Source organism: Cotesia typhae, unplaced genomic scaffold, assembly GCF_013202065.1.
Source record: "Cotesia typhae breed Kobodo isofemale line unplaced genomic scaffold, CoteBio_Ctyphae contig_5, whole genome shotgun sequence".
Classification (NCBI taxonomy): domain Eukaryota; kingdom Metazoa; phylum Arthropoda; class Insecta; order Hymenoptera; family Braconidae; genus Cotesia; species Cotesia typhae.
In genome coordinates, this window is record NW_027423757.1 from 5,750,454 (window position 1) to 5,776,870 (window position 26,417).

General features: G+C 35.9%; 3 protein-coding genes across 11 annotated transcripts; 2 read left to right on the forward strand and 1 right to left on the reverse strand.

The window, feature by feature from the left end:
• Positions 1–202: 202 nt before the first annotated feature.
• Positions 203–17,961, forward strand: Mask (multiple ankyrin repeats single KH domain). 9 transcript variants are annotated; one of them, XM_074248012.1, is made up of 15 exons: positions 203–693; positions 4,894–5,346; positions 5,478–5,625; positions 5,808–7,657; positions 7,755–7,929; positions 8,315–9,261; positions 9,634–9,777; positions 9,986–10,211; positions 10,333–10,457; positions 10,589–10,751; positions 10,837–13,801; positions 13,905–14,055; positions 14,155–17,046; positions 17,155–17,349; positions 17,445–17,961. In XM_074248012.1, the coding sequence occupies exons 1-15, from the start codon at positions 499–501 to the stop codon at positions 17,466–17,468; spliced, it is 10,653 nt and encodes a 3,550-aa protein (XP_074104113.1). In that variant the 5' UTR covers positions 203–498; the 3' UTR covers positions 17,469–17,961. The 9 variants fall into 9 exon arrangements, with proteins under 9 accessions (XP_074104113.1, XP_074104114.1, XP_074104115.1 ...); XM_074248013.1 differs by having other exon boundaries at positions 9,986–10,196; XM_074248014.1 differs by having other exon boundaries at positions 8,372–9,261.
• A 229-nt stretch (positions 17,962–18,190) lies between these two features.
• Positions 18,191–19,906, forward strand: LOC141530732 (mitochondrial transcription rescue factor 1). The gene is made up of 4 exons (XM_074248024.1): positions 18,191–18,671; positions 18,767–18,921; positions 19,010–19,082; positions 19,443–19,906. Exons 1-4 carry the CDS (start codon positions 18,423–18,425, stop codon positions 19,638–19,640), a joined length of 675 nt encoding a protein of 224 aa, XP_074104125.1. The 5' UTR covers positions 18,191–18,422; the 3' UTR covers positions 19,641–19,906.
• On the reverse strand, positions 19,579–26,313 carry Rod (kinetochore component rough deal). Its single transcript, XM_074248021.1, has 4 exons — positions 21,236–26,313; positions 20,064–21,173; positions 19,791–19,874; positions 19,579–19,720 (listed from the first exon to the last, which is right to left on the reverse strand). The coding sequence occupies exons 1-4, from the start codon at positions 26,159–26,161 to the stop codon at positions 19,670–19,672; spliced, it is 6,171 nt and encodes a 2,056-aa protein (XP_074104122.1). The 5' UTR covers positions 26,162–26,313; the 3' UTR covers positions 19,579–19,669.
• Positions 26,314–26,417: the final 104 nt, after the last annotated feature.

The window sequence follows — 26,417 nt, forward strand, 5'->3', positions numbered from 1 at the left end:
ATTTTTGTGAAATGCACATAGAGGAGTATGTATGTTTGATTTTCAGGTCTTTTTGCGATTGGGCCGCAAATGATAGTGCTTGAAAGCGAGATAGAGAAAGTAACAGAGTGTTTAGTAAGTGAGAGACGGAAAAAGGGCGAGCAATAGAGTTAGAGTGAGCAAATAAGTATCGCGAGCATGAGCACGGCTGTAAGCGGCCCCTAACGTTTGCATCCTTCGAATAGCAGCAGCAACTGCGGAGGGTATCCGGGTAGGTTGGTTGGTTGGGTTGGGGAAAAGACTAGGAACTGGCTCTGGTCGGCCATAGTCGGCCATAGTAGACATGGCGGGTGTTAGCTTACGTGAATGACGGCAATTGTGAATAGTATAATAATAAAAAAAAAAAGTCTAAATTGGATATTAACGATATATATATATAAATAATAAAAGTGTTCAATGTGTGTATTTAAACACGAGAACAATAATATTGGTGTCATATGATTAATTTAGTAGGTAAAAATGCAGAATGTAGCACAAGGAACATCCTCGGATAGCCAGAACAGCGATAGAACGAGTGTTGTACACGACATTACGTCGTCTACTCCCCAGTCCTCGAACTCTAGCCCCACAAAGTCTGAGACCGAGACCTTTTCGGAACCTCCACCACGCTTTATGACAGACTCATCCGAGAGTGAAGAGGACAGTATTTCTGAGGTAACTAGTACTATTTAAATCATCCTCATTATCATCATCTTTACTATCCACCATCAATCCTCCATTTTCTTTTCATACATACTTACACATCCTACTTTGTACTTTTTTTTTCTTTTTCTTTTTTTCTTTAGTTCGTTCGTTCGTTCCTTCTCTTCCTCCATCCATTTTCATTGCGCACGAGGGGCGGCCTTTCCTCCGCATCGCAGTATGCCTTCCTCAACTCACTGCCATCATCAGGCCCTTATTCATTCCATCCTTTTAATTCAGCCTATATATATAAATATAATATACATGTACATCCACATACATACATCTATTTATCCATCTTCATAACTATACATTTACTATTACTATTAATACGTATGTATATATATTTATGAATTAATCATTTATTCATTTTCCATTCGACAATTCCTCGTATTGTTTTTCCCCTATTTTTTTTTATCAAATCAACGCAATCGCTGAATCATCCAAAAAGTCATCCTACCGTTCTATTCCTTTTATTAGGAAACAATGTTTTTAAGAAAAATAATAATAATAAGTAATAATTGTAATCCAGCGTGGGGAAGTGGGTACTAGTTGTCAACGACCGGTGAAAAAATTAATCGACTTGGTGAAATTGTACTTTTAAACACGACTACGTTTTTAATCTGTGGTTTACATTATTAAATACCTCAGTTATGACGTGTGGAAATTCGAATGTATATGTGCAGTTATAACGATAACTATAACGACAACAGTAATATTAATAATAACAATAGTAATATTAATAATTTTAATAATAATAATAAAAAGTAAGAGAATTGCAGGCAAAGGATAAAGACAGCGCGATAGTGAGAGGCCGTAGTTGGTCTTGTGTCGAGTGAGAAGGAGATAAATCCTGTCTTTATTTGCAATGTAAGTTTGTTCTGTGTGACTGTGACATGATCGGATAATAAAATTTATATCAATGGGGACCGATCGTTTCATGTGTGCACTTTTTCTCTCTCTTGTTTTATTTTTATTTATCATCATCCCAATCAGTGTCTTGACTTGTAAATAAATTGACGAAAAAACTTTGGCATGCCAATGAGATTTGTATATTAATGTGTAGTTATAAATAATGATAACATTAATAATAATAATAATAATAATAATAATTGTATTTAATGGTGTTGATCGTGGTGGTCGTATCCCGCAATCGCGTCAGGTTGCTGGTGCCTTTGATCCGAGGCCTACGACCTAGCTCTCCCACTATAATACACGAGGCCTTACATTACTTGCGCCACGATCCACTATACGCGACTGCGAACAACTACAATGTCTCTCTTTTTCTTAACTTAAACACTTCTTACGTTAGCTTCAATACCTAACCAACTTTAAAGCTTTTCTTAACCGCGATTTGTTTTAATAAAATACTTTCAAATTATATATTTTAATAAATAAAAATCAAATATTGGGGCTAAAATTTGTGCGCAAAGTAGATTACATAACCGGAAATATACATGCGTTTTAAGGTATGCATCGTGAGACGTCAGTCAAATACACGCGCGCGGATTTGTAAAACGCAAGTTAAATAAACTCAATATTATATATATTATTATTATTATCATTATTGTTATTATTATTACTAGTTTTATTATTATTATTATTATTATTATTATTATTATTACCACAAACAACAACAACTACAATAATAACAATAATAATAATACTTGTATAAGTTATCCGCCATTTTTATTCGCAATAAACTGAGATCCGTGTGTCCTCAAATCATTTAATTTACGTAATTTACATAATTATTATTTTCTTTCTTACAAATTCCATTCTGTTCCATTTTTTCTCGCTTCTTATCTCTACCTCTCTCTTTCCCCTTGTCATTTTTTTATTACTGTTATTATTAAATGCAATCTAACCCATCCCAACTAATTAGTCTTGACGCATCGTGCTTTAAATCATCTATGGCTACGTCATTTACACCAATTTAAGATTCCGAGATGCTCTTCTCTTGTTATATATAATATAATAGTGTGTTGCCCCTCCTTACTTTTCCTTAACAATTGCTCGTGCATCATACTCACTCACACATCCTGACAATAAAAATACTTACACACAGCTCACAAAAAATATAAATATACAGCATATATGTAAAGCGCCACCATGTTATGAGTGTGAAAATATCAGATAACTAATTTTTAAAAATTTTTTAATTTTATTATTAAAAAAATAATCTTAAATTTCACAAAAAGTGTTTTTTAATTTTTTAATTTTTTAATTTATTATTATTACTCTTAAGTAAAATATTTATAAAATTTTTTTAAATAATTTCAGGCAATATTACAGATTTTAAATCCTTGAAGGATTTATTATTTCATTTAAAAATAAATTCTCACACGCGCACACACACACACATATATATATATATATATATATATATGTACTATATTATTCTTCCGACCATCTTGTGCAGTTAAATATTGGAACATTGGAAAAAATTCTGAAACAGAAATTCAGATGTCGAAGGAATAGTATGTGCCCTTTCTCTTCTCCACCCCTGGTCGATCCTTTGTTACGCCTCGATAGCACCGAGTGAAACATTTCGATAGTGTGTCGCGACTCGCGAGTGAATCAGCAGGGCCGTAGCTAAAGGGAGTGAATAAAATCTTGAGACCGCTTGTGGGAAAAATTTAAAACTGCTGAAAAATAAAATAATATTTAACAATAAATAGTTACTTGTGAATTTTGTAAGTGTTTTGCAAATGGTAAAGTGGGTGAGTGACTGAGTGAGTGTTTGGCTGCATGTGATGTCGATTGTCTGTCGTGTGTGAGTTTAAATGTCGTGTGTGTGTGTGTGTGTGTGTGTGTGTGTGTGTGTGTGTGTGTGTGTGTGTGTGTGTGATTGACACGAAAATGACGTGTGTGAGTCGAAAAATTAGCGTTCAAGTGTCAGAGTAATTTTAGTAAAAAATTATCCCAGCTATCTGGAATAACTTTGAGCTGGAATGGCCGTGCATTGTCAACTTTAGTGTCTTTTATTTTCTCAGTGGTACTGGACTTGTCTTGGTAGTATAGTTGGTTAGACTTGAGCTAAGGTTTCAGCAGAGAACAGAGAACGAGTAGTTTCGTGTAGAGTTGCTGTGAGTAGACCGAATCACCCAGCCGAGGTGAGGTAGAGATAGAGGCTCTCAAACGATTCAATATATACATACATAACTATATATACCTATTACTGACGTGCATCAGCTTATATTATACTTTCACCAAAGTGTCTTCTCTCTATTCCCCGTTGTTATTAATCCTTACTGTGTTGCTACTGTTACTGCTGGTGGTACTGATCATGTCGTGACGTTTTATTTTAATTATATGCTCTTCATTAGAGTGGAAAAGTAACATTCTTCATACCATCATTATCATCGGCGTATTCCCAATAAAATAGTAGTACACAGTAGTAGTGTATAGTTTGTTTAATTTTTTGTACGTTACATATAGGTATACACATAAGTATAGACTCATATACTTATATTTGTGTATATTAATTTTTTCTTCTCGTACGACCGATGGGTTTGTAGAGTAAGCGAGTGAGTAAGCGTACATCGTAGCTTATTATAACGTTACCGAACGTTTGACTATTCTATTCTCACGGCAATAAAATTTACCTCGTGTCTCGTCGATCGTTCATTCATTTAGTTAAGAATATTTTTTTTTTGTTGGAAAATTTTCAGTAGGTGTGATTTTTATAATAAATATTTTTCGTGATAACTATTTCATGAAAACTAACCTAAAATTCATGTCCTCTATCCTGCATCACAGTCTACGGCTCTTGTTCATATGTACGTATATATAAAAGAGTATTCAGACGCGCATAACCTCGATTTTTCATTTCAACTCGTTCTGCATACCAGAGGAAATCGACATCATTATTTTTTTTAATACGCATAAGAAAATGTCGGGCACACTAAAATCACTATTTTAATTCAATCATTGAGATTAATTACATTAATAATAGTTTCAACAATTATTTATAATTTATAATTAATATATAGATATAAAAAAAATGTAAAAATTAATTGAAATTGTGGTTAAAAGAAAGAAAGTCAAAAAGAGTAAATGATTTGTTAAATCGCACGTTGTGTTAAAAAAAAATTTTGTTTTACATTGGTTGTTAACCAATAAATTGTTTATTGTAAAATGTCATTCGAATCTTACGTTAAAAATTTTCAGCCGGATATATTTCGTGCTGCGATCGAACAAGCAACATTGGAAGAAGATCACCATCACCTTGAATCATCAAAGTTTTTATTAACACCCGACGATCCAGAACGTTCGGTTGATCCAGAGACACAAGCAAGATTAGAGGCGTTACTGGAAGCTGCAGGAATTGGTAAATTGTCATCAAGTGATGGGAAGCATTTAGCTGACCACGAGGTATTGAGGAGATTAACGTCTAGCGTCTCTTGTGCGCTAGACGAAGCCGCTGCTGCATTGACTAGGATGCGCAGTGACAATCCACGTGGACAGAACGAGAAACGCTCCCTTGTTGAAGCCTGTACTGACGGTGACGTAGGAACTGTTAGAAAATTGTTAACTGAAGGACGTAGTGTCCACGAAACTACTGAAGAAGGCGAAAGTCTGCTTTCTCTTGCTTGTTCTGCTGGATATTATGAACTAGCGCAGGTTTGTTATAATTATTTATTGTGAAAATACATTTCAATTGTTGTTGTTATTTTTATTATCATAATCATTGTATAGCATTATTTATTATTATAAACATCCATTTTTTTTTTTTTTTTTTATGTAATTTTCAGGTATTATTAGCAATGAACGCCAACGTTGAAGATAGAGGAATCAAAGGAGATTGCACTCCGTTGATGGAAGCTGCTAGTGCTGGGCATGTTGACATTGTTAGTTTACTCATTGCTCATGGGGCAGATGTCAATGCACAGTCAACTTCCGGTATGTATTAAGCCAAAAATAGTAGAAAATATTTTCTTTATAACCTGGCTTCTATCCCTTTTGTTTATGTGTTTGGATTAATAAGTATTTATGTTCTCAAACATCAATAAATAACAAAGGATTAAAGCAAGAAAAAAATAATGAAAGTAAATGATAATAAATTATTTTGAAATTAATAATAGGTAATACACCATTGATGTATGGATGCGCTGGTGGCCATGAAGATGTCGTGAGGGTATTACTTCAAGCCGGCGCGAACGTTGAAGATCATAATGAAAACGGTCATACACCATTGATGGAAGCGGCAAGCGCTGGCCATGTGCCAGTAGCCAAGATCTTACTAGAACACGGTGCCGGCATTAATACTCATTCGAATGAATTTAAAGAATCTGCGTTAACACTAGCGTGTTACAAGGGTCATCTTGATATGGTAAGGTTTTTATTGGAAGCAGGTGCTGATCAAGAGCATAAGACCGATGAGATGCACACCGCACTGATGGAGGCGTCAATGGACGGCCACGTAGAAGTGGCACGACTGTTGTTAGACTCAGGCGCCCAAGTGAATATGCCGACCGATAGTTTCGAGTCGCCATTGACACTGGCTGCGTGTGGTGGTCATGTTGATTTAGCTATGCTTCTAATTGAACGTGGAGCCAACATCGAAGAGGTTAATGATGAGGGATATACACCATTAATGGAAGCTGCTCGAGAAGGTCATGAAGAAATGGTGGCATTACTCCTAAGTCAGGGTGCTAATATAAACGCCCAGACGGAAGAGACCCAGGAAACTGCGCTCACGTTGGCATGTTGTGGTGGTTTCCTTGAAGTTGCTGATTTTTTAATAAAAGCAGGAGCTGACATCGAGTTAGGAGCATCAACACCGCTCATGGAAGCTGCTCAGGAAGGTCATTTAGATCTTGTTCGTTATCTTCTAGAGTCTGGAGCAGACGTTCATGCTCAGACTCAAACAGGGGATACAGCACTTACCTACGCCTGTGAGAATGGGCATACGGATGTTGCAGATCTTCTACTTCAATTTGGTGCTGATTTGGAACACGAATCTGAAGGAGGACGAACGCCTTTAATGAAAGCTTGTCGAGCTGGACACCTTTGTACCGTACAGTTTTTGATATCGAAATTGGCCAGTCTTAATCGCCACACGACCAACAATGATCATACGCCGCTGTCACTTGCTTGTGCAGGTGGACACCTTGCGGTGGTTGAGCTATTGCTTGCCCAGTCTGCCGATCCATTCCATAAACTCAAGGATAATTCAACTATGTTGATTGAGGCTGCCAAGGGCGGACACACCAGTGTTGTTCAGCTGTTACTTGACTATCCTCACAGCATTATGATGAATGCTCAGCATAACGCTGCTACTCCTGCTCCGATACTGCAACAACAAACACAGCAGCAGCAGCAGCAGCAGCCCCTTCAGCAGCAACAACCGCAACCGCAACAACAGCAGCAACAACAACCAACTCAAATAATCCAACCTCAACCGTTGCCTCAACAACAGCAACAACAACAACAGCAACAGCAGCAGCAGCAACAACCACCACCCCAACAGTTGCAGCAACAAACGGCAATCCCTCAGTTACAGCCACTAAATCTTAGTCATCAACAAGTACCGATGTCTCATCAACAACCGCCATCGATCCAACAACCCCAGCATCAGCAACAGCAACCGAGCGCTGAACAAAACCAAAACCAAAATCTACAACCGAAGCACAATAGCCAAAAATCGTTGCTTCGAAAGAATCGTTCGGTCACAGTGATGCCTGATGCTAGTTTAACCTCTGCTGAAGCGCAGCAAGTAAGAACTCAGCCTGCAGGTGAGGCTGTTGCTACATCTATGGATGACACAAATATATTGGATAAAGGAAGTGGTGTTTTTACCAGCTTGTCAGAACCTAATATTGCATTAAGTTCTACACCATTACCTGTAGCCGCGTCCACATCTGCTGAAAGTCGTAAAAATGCACGACATGAGCAAATTCTTCATAAACAACAAATTCTTGAAGAATTACAGGTATGTTTTTGATAAAAATTTGATATTATTAAAAAAAAAAATTCATATGTTTTACAATTAAAAAACTCTCTAAATAATATAATTTAAATTTTTTTAGAGGGTAGAACGTGAGCTTCAGATCAAAGGTGCAGGCCACTTGTTTTTAGGTACTCCGAATTTAGATGAACAAAAAAGACAACTGAAACCCGGTGATGGTGCAGATTCAACTGATTCACTACTGCCAGGAATATCAAATATTGATTTACCAGCTCAATCAGCTACTGCACTTCATGGTAAGTACACAGTTTTTTTTTAAACTTCAAGTTTTCACTTTATTTACTCGCGTTTCAAAGTATTGAATCTTAGCTTTTAAAAATTCCTCCTACGATTAATTAACGCCGGTGTAATTAATAGATAAACATTTTTAAAATTACTAACGAAGCGGTTCGGATTAATTCGGGTTTTGTCATTTTAATTAAACACATGCAGCGTTGAATTTTTTTTTTCTTTTGCACTTCACTTCTTGTCTTCGGTTACTAAACACTAAATGAAATTAATTAAATGATTAAAAAAAAAAAAGAAAAAACAAGTTGCTGGTCGCGTGAGTATTATCAAAGTAACTTTCGTCGTAAGATCGAAAATGGCACACTCGTTCGAATGGTATTGGTCTTTCGTTAGGGTTGGTTTGCGGTGGCACGACATCCGATTTATCGGGAAGCCTGTTGTCCTTTCAAGAAACCAATACGGCCCTTGCGTTTTATCAAGGGTTATATCTCGCCAAACGCATGTCGTTGGAGGAACGTCTGAGACAAGCCCAATCCATGCCTCTGGATCCTCCTGCAGGGGATGCAACATTTCCTACAACGATGACGATGGCCAACTTCACGACAACACCACCGCTGTCATTGCCCAGGGCAGCTGTCAGTGTACCGGGGATCACTGGGACATTGTCAACAGCAGCAGTGTCAACTGGAATTGGAGTACAGCCACCGCAGATTACGGGAACGTTGACGCTTCCACACCCGATAACGGCTAGCAGTGATGTCAGTCAAAATACTGCCATAAGTGATCGACCCAAGGCTAAACCTGTCTCCAAGAAAGAGGGTAAAAATCTTCGCAAGCCCAATATTGCTGCTGGCAAGTTCATTCAACAGCAGACACAGCAGCAACTACAGCAACAGCAACAGCAACAGCATCAACAACAGCAGCAGCAGCAGCAGCAACAACAGCAACAACAGCAACAGGCTACCATTTCTCAGTTACAACAGACCCAGCAGCAACAGCAACAACAACAACAACAACAACAACAACAACAACAACAACAACAACAACAACAACAACAACAACAACAACAACAACAACAACAACAACAACAACAACAACAACAACAACAACAACAACAACAACAACAACAACAACAACAACAACAACAACAACAACAGCAGCAGCAGCAGCAGCAGCAGCAGCAGCAGCAACAGCAGCAGCAACAGGTTACATTGGTCGGACTTCAACAGCAGTATCAAGAGAAACAACGACAGCACGTCTATCAACTCCAACAGGTTCATGATCTTCAACAGCTTCAGCAATTGAATCAACAACTTCAAATGCAGTTAGACCAAGTACAGGTTCGTCGATTGATTATCATCATGCACATTTAAACTCAGAAATAATCTTCGAGTTGGTTACCATTTACAAATTTTTTTGTACACTATCAGATAAAAAAACATCAGTATTTTTTTATCGTGAATTTATTTAGAAATTTCGTCATTTTGTTTATTTACAAAATTATTTCGAATTGAAATTGAAATGAAATAATAATTAAATGAATAAGTAATGAGAAGAATTTGGATTAACAGAAAAAAATAAAAAAATATTAACAATTGATAGCAATGATTAATTGGTTACCTACTCGGATCGCTGATGGACTGATTATGCTAATGAGATGATCTGTTTTGGATATTATATTGTGTGACCGTTTTGCTAATCTCTGAATGCAGGTACAGCAGCAGCAGCATCAGCATGACGTACATCAGTCCCAAGTTGGTGTTATAAGTGACAGCGGTGCTGATATCCTAATGCCCAGTCAACTGTTGGCTCACCTTCACCCCACTCAGACTCATGTTGAGCATCTTCATGATCAGGTACAATCAAGTAGATAGAAAATTTAACAAAAAAAAAACATTATTAAATCGTCAGAGAATGAATGAATTTTTTTAAAATTTACATTTAATCAATAAAAACTGCTTCCGCATCATTTGGATTTACAAAAATTACAATAACCACAAATTATATTCATAATTAAAAATAAAAACGATGTCTTGATGTATATGCATTTAACTTTAAATGTAGCAAACAACACAGCAAAATATATCGGAGCCTCTGGACTCGGAATTGGCAAGATTGCACAGAGATACAGCTTGTCCATTCTTTGCTGCCGCTCCTAAAGCTAAAGCACTAACTGCGGACAGTACTGTCCTGAAATTGGATGATGGAATGCAGATACCGATGGATGAAGTTGCCGAAATAATAGAATCAATTACCTTCGACGATGTGCCTAACGGTAACTATATGGCTCGTAAGATCATCGCGATATTTTTATCTCTTAAATATTATAATAACTTATTTATTTTTATTCCTATTATAATTATTTTTTAACGGAATATCTGCTATTTTTGTTTAACTCTTTACTTTCACAGTTGGTCCAGACGATCAAGATGAATTAGAACTAAAGAAATTTGGTATATGTGACAAAGATCAAGAGCAGCTTTCAAAAGACCTTGTATCAATGGAGCAGCATCAGGTATTACGTCAAGTTGAGCAGGTAACTTTTATATTAATTCAATAAGATAAAAATTTTTATTATTTAATTTCATAAAAAAAGAAATAAAAAATAATTTTTCCACTTATTTTTTACCCATTACAAATGATTGATGTATAAATAATAAATTTCAGGATGCTAGTGGTTCCGGAAGACGATCCAGCGAAAGATTAAATCGAGAAAAAACATTAGATGATGTTTACAAAAAAGGTTTCAAACGTGGTTTACGTATGGCTGCTGCCGCTCAAATCCGTGGCACAGAAACATCGTACGAAGAACCTGGAATAGATCCAACAAGTATGATTAATATTTTATTAAAAAAATTTTTAAGTCAAACTTTATTGAAATTTAATATGCAATTTTAACGATCACAATATTTTAGTTATAGATAATCTTGTGTTGGGTTGGAATCTAAATGCAGCTGCACGGAGCAAGGAAAAAAATGGAGGTAAAGTTAGTGCTGGTACTAGTAGCAGTAGCTCAAGTAGCAGCATCAGTAGTAGCAGTGTAAGCAGTAATCAAGTTCAAGTAGCAACGCAGACTCAAGGACTGGCAACAAGTGCCGTGGCAAGTCTTACGGAATCTGACAAAAAACAAGTATATACCGCAAATGCCTGTGCTAAAGAGAAAAAAGCTAGATATGCTCTTTTATCACAGCAGCCTTCTCCATGTCAACAACAACAACAACAACAACAACAACAACAACAACAACAACAACAACAACTGCAACAACAACAGCAACAGCAACAACAACAACAGCAACCACTGCCACAACCACAACCTCAACAGCAACAGCAACAGCTATCGCAACAACAAACCATTGTGGGTCCGGTAGTGACTGGTCAAGTACAGCAACAGCAACAACAAGTTCAACAAAATTATCAATTGGATCCTGCCATAAGTGCAGTAGGAAATTATACAGGCAATAGCGTAGTACCTGCCGGTGCTCAGGTCACCGCAGATACAGCTCCAGCTACTTATTCACCGGCTAATCAAAACCAACAATTTGCTTGTATGGATGTTGATTCAGAAACGGACAGCAATCATGATACTGCATTAACGCTTGCATGCGCTGGTGGGCATGAAGAGCTCGTTGAATTCCTACTGAGTCGTGGTGCCGATATCGAACATCGTGATAAAAAGGGCTTTACTCCATTAATATTAGCAGCAACTGCTGGTCACCAAAAAGTTGTTGAAATACTTTTACATCACAACGCAGACATTGAAGCGCAGTCTGAGCGAACAAAGGATACTCCTTTGTCACTTGCTTGCAGTGGTGGAAGATTCGAGGTTGTAGAATTATTACTGTCTCGTAACGCCAATAAAGAACATCGCAATGTATCTGACTATACGCCACTTAGTTTAGCTGCATCTGGTGGTTATGTCAATATTATAAAACTTTTACTGCAGAATGGAGCTGAAATAAATTCACGTACCGGTTCAAAACTTGGAATTTCTCCACTGATGCTTGCTGCTATGAACGGGCATACTCAAGCGGTTAAATTACTACTGGATATGGGTAGTGATATAAACGCGCAGATTGAAACAAATCGTAATACTGCTTTGACTCTTGCTTGCTTCCAAGGTAGACATGAAGTTGTAAGTTTGCTTCTTGATCGTAAAGCAAATGTTGAGCATCGCGCTAAAACAGGACTAACACCGTTGATGGAAGCTGCTAGTGGGGGTTACGTTGAAGTTGGTCGTGTTTTATTAACTAAAGGCGCTGATGTTAATGCAACTCCTGTCCCTTCGTCGCGTGACACTGCCCTCACTATTGCTGCAGACAAAGGTCACTGCCGTTTTGTTGAATTATTATTATCACGTGGTACCCAAGTTGAGGTTAAAAATAAAAAAGGTAATAGTCCGTTGTGGCTTGCTGCTAATGGTGGGCATCTTAATGTTGTTGAACTTTTATACAATGCTGGAGCTGATATTGATTCACAAGACAATCGTAAAGTGTCTTGTTTGATGGCAGCATTTCGTAAAGGGCATACTAAAGTTGTTAAATGGATGGTTAGTCATGTTACGCAGTTTCCTAGTGATCAAGAAATGACAAGGTATATTGGTACTGTCAATGACAAAGAATTATTAGAAAAGTGTCAAGAGTGTGTTAAAGTAATTCGTGCTGCTAAAGAAACACAAGCCGCTAAAGCCAATAAAAATGCTAGTATACTATTGGAAGAATTGGATATGGAAAAAACCCGTGAAGAATCTAAGCGTGCCGCTGCAGCTCGTCGACGTGAACGTAAGAAAAAGAAAAAATTAGAAAAGAAAGAAGAAAAACGAAAACTTCATGAAGAAAATAAAAAGAATGAAACAATTTATGAAGATAAAGAGGATGCGTCGAAAAAATCCGAAGATGAGGATGCTGATAGAGCTGACGAAAGTGACAATGAGGAGGGCGGTGCCGACAGTTGTGAACGTTTAGACAATGTTCCATCGCCGTCACCAGTTAATCGTAGCCCAGATGATCCAGATAAAGAAGAGGGTGACAGTGGTATAGATGCTAATAGCCAAGGAAGCTGTAGCAGTAATGATGTTAAAGCACGCGAGAGAAAGAAAGATAAGAAAAAGAAGAAAAATAATAATATTAACAATAATAATAGCAACTCAAATAATAGTAATGATAAAGACACCTCTCCACATCGCCCTCAATCTTCAGTTTTTGCTTCTTCTTCATCATCATCAAATATCTCCCAATCCTCCATAGTAGCACCTAGTAGTAAACTTCAAAGTTGTTCTTCAACTTCAACTACAACTATTTCTAATTCTTCTTGTGCTCCTGATAAACGCGCTTCAACTAGTAATAGTAATACCGGAGGTGGTACGTCAGGTTCAATGACTACCTCGTCTAGTAATTCACGACAGCCAGTTGCATCTTCCTCTTCTAGTGGTGGTAGTATTAATTCCTCCGAGCGTAAACTCAAAGGACTTGTATTTGAGTCCTCTCGACATCCCGCAGAACGTGAAGACTTTGAAGCAACCGGTAACGAAAATTATGTTTCTGGTAAAGGAAAAAAATCTAATAATAACAGTAATAGTAATCAGTATGATAATGATGGAATAAATAATAGTGTTAAAACAATAAATTCGACGAGCCCTAAACAGGGTGGTAAACGTGAAGAAGGCTGGAAAGAAGTTGTTCGTAAGGGACAGTCTGACTCTGATTCCGGTAGATTTATGAATTCTCCATGTCGTTCTAAAAAAATATCAGTTCCACCAAATGCTATTAGCCGTGTTATTGGTCGAGGTGGTAGCAATATTAATGCTATTCGCGCTGCAACTGGTGCTCACATCGAGGTTGAAAAGCAGAGCAAATGTCAAGGCGAACGTATTATTACGATAAAGTAAGTTGTTTATTTATTCCGTCAATATTTAAAATAATAAACTATTAATTGTTGGTTTCGTGAATTATTAAAAAATTTTTTTTATTTTTGTTATTTTTAACAGAGGTCCAACTGAGGCTACTAAACAAGCTCATACTTTGATAGCTGCTCTTATAAAAGATCCTGACGTAGATATCCTTCAGATGTTGCCAAAGAACAAACTCACCGTGATAACTTCTTCAACCTGGGATAAATCGACGGTACCCACGAGTGCCGTAAGTGTTTATCCTTCATTGATATTAATTTTTTAGAATCTATTTAATTATATTGTTTAATCATTATTTTTGTGTTTTTTTTTTTTCTCTTTTTAATAGACATCCAAACCCAAGATGGGACCGGTAAATAAACCAGTAACCTCTGTGACCGGGACCACTAGTTACGCAACTAAATCCGGTTATACATCATCAGGAATATCTTCTGTTGGTCAAATAATGCCACTCAGATCATCATCTTCTATTAAATTAGCCGGTGCATTTTCAGCGCCTATATCACGCGCAACTGCACCGCGACTGGTGGCCGCAGCTGAAAAACGAGCGCATGCTGCCGCAGCAGCAGCAGCTGTCGCAGCGTCTGGAGGACAGGTATCATCGTCATCTAATACCAGAACAACAATGTCCTATACTAGTGCTATTATGACCTCGGGAAGGGCTACTAAACTTATAACAACAACTGCACCACAGACATTTGCTGCAAAATTATCTGATATCACTGCCTCGACTCATACAACTACCACGACTGTACAGTTAAATCATACAAATCAGATTAATAACAGTAACAATAACAACAGTGGTAGCAATAGTAATAAACAAAAATCCTCTATACCGTCATCAATGTCTCAATCAAGTTCAGTAATAAATAACGTTATGTCATCAACATCATTGACACCGCTTACTTTACCCCATCAAACCATGACGAGCACATCGCCCAAGCACTGCCGAACACTGCCGTCTTTATCTGCTCCAAATGCATCAGGACACTATAATAGTAAAACTTATTCATCATCTGGTTCTATAACCAATCAGTCGTCTACTATAACTTCTGCTGTTGTTTCGAACGGCTCGGAAAATATTGCCTCATCTACTGCTGTTACTTCTATGCGTGTGACACCATCGCCACCAGTTGTTACTCAATCAAATAGTTTTCAACAACAGCAATCTCAACAATTACAACAGCAACAACAACAACAACAACAACAACAACAGCAGCAGCAGCAGCAACAACAGCAGCAGCAACAACAACAACAGCAACAGCAGCAGCAACAACTGCGGCATCAGCAGCAACAACTTCGGCAACAACAACAGACAGAACAACAACATGCCCAACAGCAGCAGCAACAACAACAATTACAGCAACAACTCCGGCAACAACAACAGACCGAACAACAACAACATGCACAGCAGCAGCAACAAGCTCATCTATCACATCAACAACAGCAATCATCACAATCAATGCGCAGTACGACTCCAGTTATGTCAGGAATTATGGAACAATCTGGACCACATCAAGCTCAACAGCAAACGAATACACCACTTGAATACTCGCTGTTTAATGATAGTTTTTCAAAGGTTGCTCAACAATCAGTATGGGGAAGTCGTGAAAACGAATCTCAAAAGGGTATGAACTTCGCAACAGTTGCTGGTGGTGGTGGATCTACCAACGCTTCCAATAAATTTGACAATTCTCCTGGCAAATTTATTGACAGTTCACCACCTCAAGTGGATGCTTCTAAGGCACCTGGCTACAGAGGTACAGCAATGTGTTCACCAGTTTCTAGTAAAACAAATAATAGTAGTGTTTTATCGTCAGGAAATTCCGTAATAGGCAGTGTATCGGGCGTCTCGCCGTCTGGTATTCATAATAGCTTACAGCAACAACAACAGCAATATCAAGTGTCAATAAATAATTATTTGAATGAGCATCAGTTGCCGAATAAATCATCGAGTTTAGCAGTTGCACGGCCAGTAATGAATCAACAGCAGAGTATGGAATTACAGAGTGCTGGAATGAATCAATTCAATAGAGCTGTATACGCCAGTGATCTTGCCTCACGGAATATGAATGTTAATCACCAGCAGCAGCATCAACAATCTCAGCGAGAGATGCAACAATCACAGCAGCAACAGCCACAACAACAGCAGTCGTCTCATTCGTCTCAGCAGCAACAACCTCAATCGCAACAGCAACAAACTTCACAGCAGTCGCAGCAGCAACAACATCAACAGATGCAAGCACAACAGCAACAACATATGATGGCTTCAAACTCTCAGCAAAATCTTGATGGGTTATTTAAAAACAGCAGCAGTGGATATGACCACGCTAATGTTAATTCTAATTTATTAAAAATGGTACCAAACGATGGGCAATCGAGTGGCGGTCATCCGATGATGCCGTTTCATCCACACATGCAGAGTTTTGCTCCGTCTATAAGCCAGTCAGCGAGTGTAAGCACGACTGTTAGTATGTCAAGATTAAATCCACGTGCTCCTGATTTTTCAAGCTCATTGCATCTCAATAATAAACCCCAGGTGACGATGTTCAATCCACCAACGGGTATTCATCCGAATATGTTTGCGCAAGTACCAACAGCACCACCGACTGGTATGCAACCTACTAATTTAGCAATGCTCGGTAATTATCCTCTGAATAAATATCAGCAGCAGCAACAGCAACAGCCACCGACTGGTGGACCTAATTCACGAGGACAACCACCTCCACCGGCTCATCCATCAGGTATATCATCAAATGGACAAGCAAGATGGCAATTTAATCATCCACCACACAGTAATTATCCACCACACCAAGATCAAATGATGGCACAAATGGGCTTTCCTAATCACTTGGGTAACATTGGTGCTACTCAAGTTGGTGGTATTGATTTGATAACTGGCTTGGAAAACGGCGGCTCACCGACAATGTCACCGTCATCTCCGGGTCAAGTTACACAGGAGATGAATCAATTAAAAATAGAGGATCGTAAAGTACCTAGGCCTATTGGTACTGAGAGAGCATGGAAAAATTACAATTGTAATATGGGACCTGGTGGCGATGCTGAGCCTCCTGTTAATTGGATGATCAATGATAAATCTGTCGGATCTTGGAATATAACTGGAATGGAGAGACAACAAATGTTCAGAACAAATGTTTCCTATAATCGTGTTTCCAATATGGAGCCGGATATTCAACAGATTATTGAATCACCATTTTCGGTAAATACATATAAACATTTTTTTTTTTTTTTTTTTAAATTACAGTTACAAATGAAAAAAAAAATTAATTGAGTTAAACTAAAGTTAAATTTTTTTATTTGATTTTAGGGCCATATGGAAAATCCACAAGCATATCCTAATGGTAGTGCTTCAGGATTATCTATGATACCTGGACTACTATTCCCAGGGCAGTATGGAAACGCGCCGGTTTTATCAGAAATACCACCTCCAAATGATTCAACTAAATTGGATGCACCAGCATGGGGAATGCCCGATCCGACGGTCCCAGATAAACATCACCCGGTAAAATATTTATTTTATTTTTTATGTTTCCAAACTTATCTTAATATAAATATTTATTGACAATAATTATAATGTAATTTTATTTTATTTTATAGGGATGGAACAAATGGACTCATTAATTGCTGTAGCTGAGACCTTAATTCTCGTTACGCGGCTTCTTTTATTCTCAATACTGCGAAAAAATTTGAAAACAAACCATCATGAAGACGCAAGATACTTGGAATGAATTATTACTATTAATGATAATTAATAATAAAAATTAACATAACAAAAAAGAAAAAAACAAAAAAACTAAAAAATAAGAAAAATGAAAAAAAAAATACTAGTAGTAGTAGTTGATGAAACTGGCGTAAGCGTGTTGTTTCTAGACACCACAATTAATTACATTACTACCTTATATTCATTGACACCCAGAAAATCCAATATATTACTTGTCATGTTAGGTGATAAGATGGTAAATCCTTATTACAATTTATTGCTATTATTATCTTCTAATATACTTATTCGATACCAATTAATAAAATTGGACATATGTGGCGGCGTGGAGGCTAACGTGAGCCAAGGAGCGGTCATGTGAAAAAAAAAATAATGCAAAAAAAAAAAAAAATTAAATTGACTGTTTTGATTATTTAGTAGAACATTATCGATTGATCGATAAATGTACTACTTTATTACCTTTCCTAATTATTTTTTTAATGTTTTATCGAACTATTAATTTCTTAAATTTATTATGCTGTCTATTTTAATTTGCATTAATTATTAGTTATTAATAGTAGTATATAGTAATATTATTTGGAATATAATTTAATTGTTGGCTGGCAAAATTAAGCATATGGGCCAGAATTGTTGCAATAAATCGTGTCATTCATAAAAAATTATTAACTCCATTTTTATAAAACCAGTCATTATTATTTTTAAGTATTTTTTTTTTAATTTCATTTCATAAATTTTTAATATTTTGACAGTCTCGGGCGTAGCACATTTAAGCAAATAATACATTCTCAGAATTATGCATTTTTTACTATATATATGCTTGCGTCGAGTGAGTGGCGTGTAAATATTTACAAACAAAAATGGCAACTGTGAGGTTATCATCAAGTTATTTATCTTGTTTAAAATTAAATAAACAATTAAATAAGATTAACTCAATCTATAGAATACAATTATTGTCTTCACACTCAAATAATGATATTAATAATGAATTAAATAATATACAACCAAGATTTTTGAGACGAGAACTGTCAAATAAATTTTTATTGCCTCATAACCTCGATTGTTGGGTGATTAAACGGTGGAAATCTAAAAAACAAAAACTATCAAGTGTAATTTATTTATTTATTATCTACATAATGAATTATTTATCTACATAATGGTTATTTATTTATTATTATTATTATTATTATTATTTTTTAAACAGCAAAATCAAGATGACAGCGACGATGAAAAGGGCGATGTTGATGATGAAATAGAATCCATAGTAGCTGGTAATAAAAATAATAAAGTAATAACAGCTCATGTAAGTTCAATGAGGATTGATGCTGTTGTTAAGGCTGGAATGGGTATAGCTCGAAAGTAAGTATTCATTATGAAATTGATGTATAATTTTTTTCAACAAAAATTAAAAACTTTTTTATTAAAATTATTATTATTTACTTTTTAGTAAAGCCGAAACTGCATTGTATGAAAGTAAATTACGTATTAATGGTCAGAAAGTACTCAAAAAAGGATTACAGGTATTAAAAAATGACAAGACAAAATGATATTGAAATTAAGAGACATTTGATTATTTTTAGAAAATTTTTCACTAATAAATTAGAGCAAGAAAAATTTGGTAATTATTTAAAAAAAAAAAAAAAAAAAATCATAGTTGACCCCACTTGCAAATATTTACCAAAAATTTGTTTAAAAAATTTCATCTTCAGAAGTGCAATTTTTTATAAATAATTTTCTAGACCTAGATTATTAAAAAAAAAAATGAAAAAATTGTTAAGTGTCTGCTAATTTCAATGTCATAACACATAAATTAAAATAGTATAAAAAATTTTTAATATTTACTCAAATCTATAATTTATACATTAATTGATTTATTACAGGTTGGACTCGAGGACGAAATAGATTATATTCAGGGTCCAAGTCCAAAAAACCCCAATTTTTTAATTGTAACTCGTTTAACTGTCTTAGATGCCAGTGATCACCCAGAAGGGTATAAACTTAAACTGTTACGTGAAAAGTCGCTGACGATTGAAAATTATGGTGATTCTTGGAAACCTTCCGAGGATTCTAATTCATAACAACTGTACAAATATATACAATAATAATACTATTGTTCAATGGACATTTTAGTTCTGGCTTGGTTCAGCATCGTAATAGACTAAATAAATAATATAAATTTATTATTAATATACATTAAATAAAAAATCGTGATCGAAGGATTTACTTACTTGGTAAACGATGGACACACCTTTACTCGCTAAATCTAACATTTTACTTGTTATTTCTTCGTAATTTAGATTTTGTAGTATTTTCTGAAAAGAAATATAATTTATTTACTCAATAACTCTTTTACCTTTGCAATTTTTTTTTTTTTTTTCAATTTTAAGTGTAGAACGTGTCTACTACTCGATTGGCGATAAAAAAAAATATTAAATTGTTATACGCCCTTTTATCTTTAGGCGCGCGATTAGGTATTTAAGGGTCATAAAATAAATTTATACCTGTAGAACAATTTCTTGTTCATTTCCACTCAAAAAAGGAAGAAGACTTGCTGCGAAGTGTGGTTGTTTAGCCACAATACAATAATTAATGATAGAGCTGAATTGAAATTTGTCAATAATCGGACATACATGCAACAATCTCAGTGCTTCGATGCAGTTATCGACACTTTTAGAGCTATGGTCAAGTTTATTAAACGGTTCATTTATAATCAATTGCCAAGCAGCAATGTAACCGGGAAAATTAATAATGCGGTCAATTGAACCAAGTTTCAATAAGTTTTTCTTCAGTTCTTGCACAAGTGAGTACTTTACCATATACTCTAATGCAGTATTGAGATAACTGAGATCCTCAATTTCATAATCCAGGTATAACTGCGGAATCAGTCCTAATGCACGCGGCGTACTGTACTGGCTGTTCACTAGAATCTGTACCAGTTTTTGTTTAGAACACATATCAAAATTAGTAATGCTATATGACAATCCAAATCTTTCTAGCTCTGTTAAATACTGGAGTGATTTCATGTACTGATTGACGCGTTGTGGATCGCGTTTGGCGTAATCAGCTAACGCTACTTCATCCATTATAGACTGGAGCACTCTCAGAGCACGGAAACGCATACCTGGTTCATAAAGATTCCCGTAGTCTTCATCATTACCTTCTATTAGACTGATATTGAGCAGATAATTTGGATAATTTTCAGAATTGTCCGAACCAACAAGATAGCAAGCCCGCAGCAAATTATCATCAGTCGTAAAAGTATCCCCTGTAGTATTATTAGATATTGTTGAAAAATCGTTGAACATATTTAAAGTATCATTGGCTTTGGTGTCACCAATTTCGGGTTGAAGCCATTCGTGTAGTAACGCCAAGCGTATTTTCATTAAATTTAATTTGAATATATCTCCTAATTTTGTTACCGCTCCATTTATATCAGGACGATTTTTAATAACTCCTTTATAACGTGCCGGAATTGTTTCATCGTGATACAATTCTCGGACCAATTTCTCCGGATTTTCGACTAGATTCAAGTACCTGTCTTGACCTAATCCGTAAGTATACAAAGTATGCTTCGATGTGTACTTGAAATATTTTTCTTCTATTTTATAGAGCTACAATAAAATGATTTATTAATTATTAAAAATTTTTAAAAATATACGAATAAATAAATTACCTTCGATTTAATAGAATCATCTGGAGCGAGAGGATCATCAACTTGTTGCTGCCAATTTTGTGCGTACAAGAAACACTCCTTGGCAGCAGCAACTCTATCAGCACCAGGAGGCGTATAATTAACTACATGGTACCAGGCCGCTGCACCATACTGAATTTCTTCTTTTTGTTTAATGCAAACATTAATGCATTTTTTTATTTCTTGAAGAAGAGCACCGTTACGCAAGTGTATTGACCACTCATTGTGACCGTGACTGGAAGCTCTATTGCTCGTCACGGAATTATGAGGCCAAGCTTCAGCAACCGCTCCTTTAACTGCTAATGTGCAAATACAGTAATTGGCTATTTTAAGAACCGGCGCTATTTTTAACCATTCTTCATAAGTTTTTAAATTTAATTCCTGTGTTATTAATTTAAAAATAGATACTTTTGGCAGGTACGGAAGTCGCCACTGAGCAATCGCCGGTAATGAATGCTCATCTTGACAGTAATTTAACCATTCTTCACGTTCAATGTCTGTCGGTGGGCTAATACGAATGTAATTTTTCAAAAAACGTAAGTAACTTTGTAATTCAAAATCCTTTTCATTACCAAGCTTCAGCAGTAAAAGGAATATTTCATAGTGATAAAAATTAACTCGTTGCTTCAATGCCTCCAAATGTGTTTTAATTTCACTGTGTTTGCTGTCTTCAAGGTTATTTATTTTTTTTATTAACTTTTTGCACATATTTTCCAGTTCTTTTATATCAGTCTCATCCACTTTGAGATCCTTCTTACCGTCTTTTCCAGTTGTAAGAGTGTAATTTGGTTGCCATGACAGCAGCAGAGTTTCAAGCAATTTTAAATAACAGTCTTTTAAACTGAATCCAAAGTTACAGCAGAAGTCTTCTAGTACTTTCAGAGCTTCTGGTTTTTTCGACTTCATAATGCGTATCATAATATTACGTTTGCCTTCAATATTGCTTTGCAATACTTCCTGATGAGAAATACCATACTGACCAAGTCTCTCTGCCCAGCAGTGAATTATTCTTTGTTCATTGAATAAGTCAATATGAGAATCATTTTTAATTAATCGACAATACTCGTAGCCCAAATCTTTGATAACTCGATCACGTGACGGATCAGTTTGGAAATATTTTGAAATCGACGCCAGTATTTTGATAACTTCTGATTCATCTTGTAAAAATAAACACGCTAGTCCCAGATGAATATCGAATGACCTGTTGCTTACTAATTTTTTTAGCAACATACAACTGCAATGTTTTATCACTATTTGAATTTCTTTAACAGCTTCTTCACTGACCGGCTGATAAGAACACAATTCCGTTTGAATGATCATAAATATTTTTAACAAAGCGTAATCGTGATGCTCACTTTGAACAGCTTTAACTTTATGGAATAAATTTTTGGTCATATATCTGATAACTTCTGGATCTACCTCTGAGACTTCTTCTTTACCTCTACTAATATTCTTGTAATGACGACAAATATCCAAAGCATCTTTTAAAAGAGGCAGTAGAATATTTCCAGGCGAGAAGGAAGCATCTGTATAAATTGGATACAATTTAAATGACATCGGAGATTGTAATCCAGTTTTCATTTTCTCAGCGCCTACAGCTTCATTGTAAGCCTCGATACGATTAATCAGATGCAAATTTTCAGTCAAAGATTCTATTTTTTCTGTGCTGTGAATTAAAGTTGACGAACAAGAATTTTTTAAACAAATAGCCAGCTGAGAGTTGTCGTCAAGATTAAAAAGTAATTCGGAGCAGATTTTAATTATGTACCTACTCTCATCAGGATCTGGAGACATTCCTGCGCTGTTCAAGCGATCAATTATGTAATCTTTCAACTTTTGCGGAGGTGATATTTGTTGCAATACTTCATGGAGTCCAAAAAATTTTGACAAGCCCAATAAACTGCTCACTCTTTCAACACGTTTGCAAATAATCAACCAATCAGTATCATCCTCACACGTACTAACTATCTTGACAATATAACTGTGTATAATATCTTTTTTATGCAAGCAATAATTATTTTGATCAACATCAATATTAAATTCTATAAACAAACGGTAAATATTTTTTAATAATTTTAATGTTTGGTAAGAATCATTTAATTCAGCGTACTTTTTGTTTTTTGCATTTGTCAACGCTTCTTTTAATTTATTTTCCAAAGTATTTTGTACTTCCATATAATACTCCAATGATGTATCAAGTTTATTATAACTTAATTTAATTTTTATCATGTCGACTATTTGCTGACAACAATTTAATAGTAAATCACCATCCAATTTATCAATTGTATCCATAAATCTTTCAGTATTACCGTGACTCAATTGATAATTAAGACAAGTAAAAATAACTTCTTGCCTTAAATTATTATCTGCTTTTGTTAACTCGAACAAATCTTCAACCATATCCGTGCGATCTTGTTTGATGATATTTTTATACAAATTAATATTACAACCAATGTGAGCGAATCCGTATTTTTTTAAAATTAATTTTAGGATGATACTGTTGCTTTCAATGTGAATTTGCGCTACCAGTGGATGGTTGTACTTGTAAGATTGATCAGCAAGTGTTGACAAAGCGTCACTCCAAGGTACCGGTGCTTTTTTTAACACTTCCAAAGTCTGCTGCAAGCGGTTCTGGATGTTATGGATGTAACTTATAACAACAGTGAGCCGTTTATCCCACGGCGCTTTGTCACCGATCCACCATTGTTTGGAGGTCTTCAAGGTGTTCTGAATGTACGTCGAAAGAACTTCATCGTTCTTCAAGGAGTGATTAACCATGTATTGGTTTAAAAAATTACTCATTAGCCCAGGAATTTCATCAATATGTATTTTATTAAGCAACAGAGTAACGACGTCAACTGGGTTACTCAGATAAGTGTTGAGCGGCAATAAAACTTTGTAGTGGGTTTTAAGATCTACTAGATCAGAAACTGCCTGCATTAGCTTCATCAAACGATGGAACTGTGAATTTTTATTAGTGTACTGCTGATGAAGTTGAAAACACACTTTATACTCTTCGAAATGCAGCAAATCAACGAGTCCTTCTAAAAATTGCAATCCAATAGCCGGCCACTGGTCACGGTGAGACTTCTCTAGAGATTTGGTCTTCTTATAGCCCCACAAAATTATTTCAATCAGAGAACTAGGTATGAACGAAGTAACTGAAGGAATGAATTGGTGTAACCAAGGCCACAGATCAGTGGGTCCTAAATTACCAGGAATTACTTCTAAAATTTGTTCAACTGTTCCTCTACCTACTCTCGGAGCTATCGATGAAATATGACGCGTCCATATCAGTGCAGCTGCATGTACTTCTCCCAGAGACAAGTATCTAATACACTCTTCAAGTAAATTAGCTCTTGAAAATTTATCCCATTCCTTTATATCTGTAAAATCATCGCTTCTGTACTCAGATCTTACCTTTTGGATGCATTCAAAAGTCTCTAGTTTTTTCAGAGTGTTACTTACTTCATGCAGAAGAAGAGAATGGTCTTCGCTGATAGATGCTGTCGACGATAAATTAATACAATCAAAAATACGCTTCTTCGAGTACATATACAAACGCTTAGTGTCTTGGTAATCCCGAGTCAGAGCTTTGCTGCAACACTCGTAAATATATTTAACGTCTTTTATTTGATCTAATATTGAAATAAAACTATTTAGATCAACAGTTTCATTGTCATCCAGCTGCGGACGTAGTTGATTCATTAATACCGATAGCTGTGCCTGGAAAATACATTCGCAATTTAATTTAAATTTACTTGCAAATTCTCTTGCCTCATCAAATCGCTGCTGTTTCAGCAGTCTTTGGAGTCGATATTCTGGCAAGCTTTCTCCAATGGATTTTACACGGATAGCGCTGACCAGATCACTCGAATTCTTCATTCCTTCGATGATCATCAAATTGTCGATCAACTCACCACCTACAACATCAATTAAATATGTTGTTCTTGGTACAGTCATGGTAAAAATAATTTTAAAATCTGGAAAAGACATTAAATGAAGTGACGTCGTGTCTGCTGAAGGCTCAGAGTCCATCAAGACCAGCATGTGGTTACTGTCTGAAGTTTCTTGCAGAGTTACAAAATCTGCAACTGGACCGTCCCATACTTTTTTACCGATGAGTGTGTTGAGGTGCACGATACTCAGACTTTTATCAGCACGCAGACAAATCATGCCGCTGTAGTTTTTGAAAAATTGTGCTTTGATGTACTGATAAGGTAACGACTTTAACGGACAAGCAATATTTGCTGGAAATAAATATATGTCATCACCTAAAGTTACTAATGTTTTCACTGATGTTTTACTTGATTGTTTCAGATCTGCATACTTTATTTTAGAATTTTGAACTGGCAGTACCTGAATAGCCTTGATAATTTTATCATCGTCCCCATTGGGAATGACAGCTTTATTGAAATCGTTAATTCGATAAATTTTACCTACAGAAGTGATAATAAATAAATTTACCAGATCATTTTGTTCATCTAAGCAGACTTTGATGATTCGATGACACTGAAAGTGTTGGTGCAGGTCAAGGCAGAATATTTCTTGACACGCGTCTGTGAGAGTAAAACAGTGAAGTTCTGCTGGTTCAACGGATACAAATAGCAGTGAACTATCTTTTGACAAACAGTAGCTGGTGATTTGTGAGTCAAAGCCGATGCTTGACAGCACATCGTTACAAGATAAGTCGTTGAATATTGTTATGGAGTTGTCAACACTCACGCAAAGTCTTGAGTCAAATACAGTTGCGATCACTTTAGGATTTTCTTCGACTTCAACGTCTGGTTGGATTACTGCCAGTGTCCAGGTTTCATAAATAGATCCTGGAGTTTCGGCAAAATTACGCGTTCCGAAATTAGCGGTTTCTTCGTCGGCATCAAAGCCAGATGATATTTTGGTCCACATTATGATTGATAAATAATACTAATTGTCGTTTCAAATTATAATAAATATTTACGGTATAATAGATTAATTTCACTTAAATAAATCAATTAAGAATTGAAAGTAAAAAAAATAATTTAAAATTAAAAAAAAATTAGAGCTACAGGTTATGCATAGTCGTAAACAAATTTTTTATATAAACCGTTAAAATTACTTGATTTTAAATGCTGAGCTACATGCTAAATTAAAAAGAGGACGCTGTCGTAAATTTCTTGTTTTA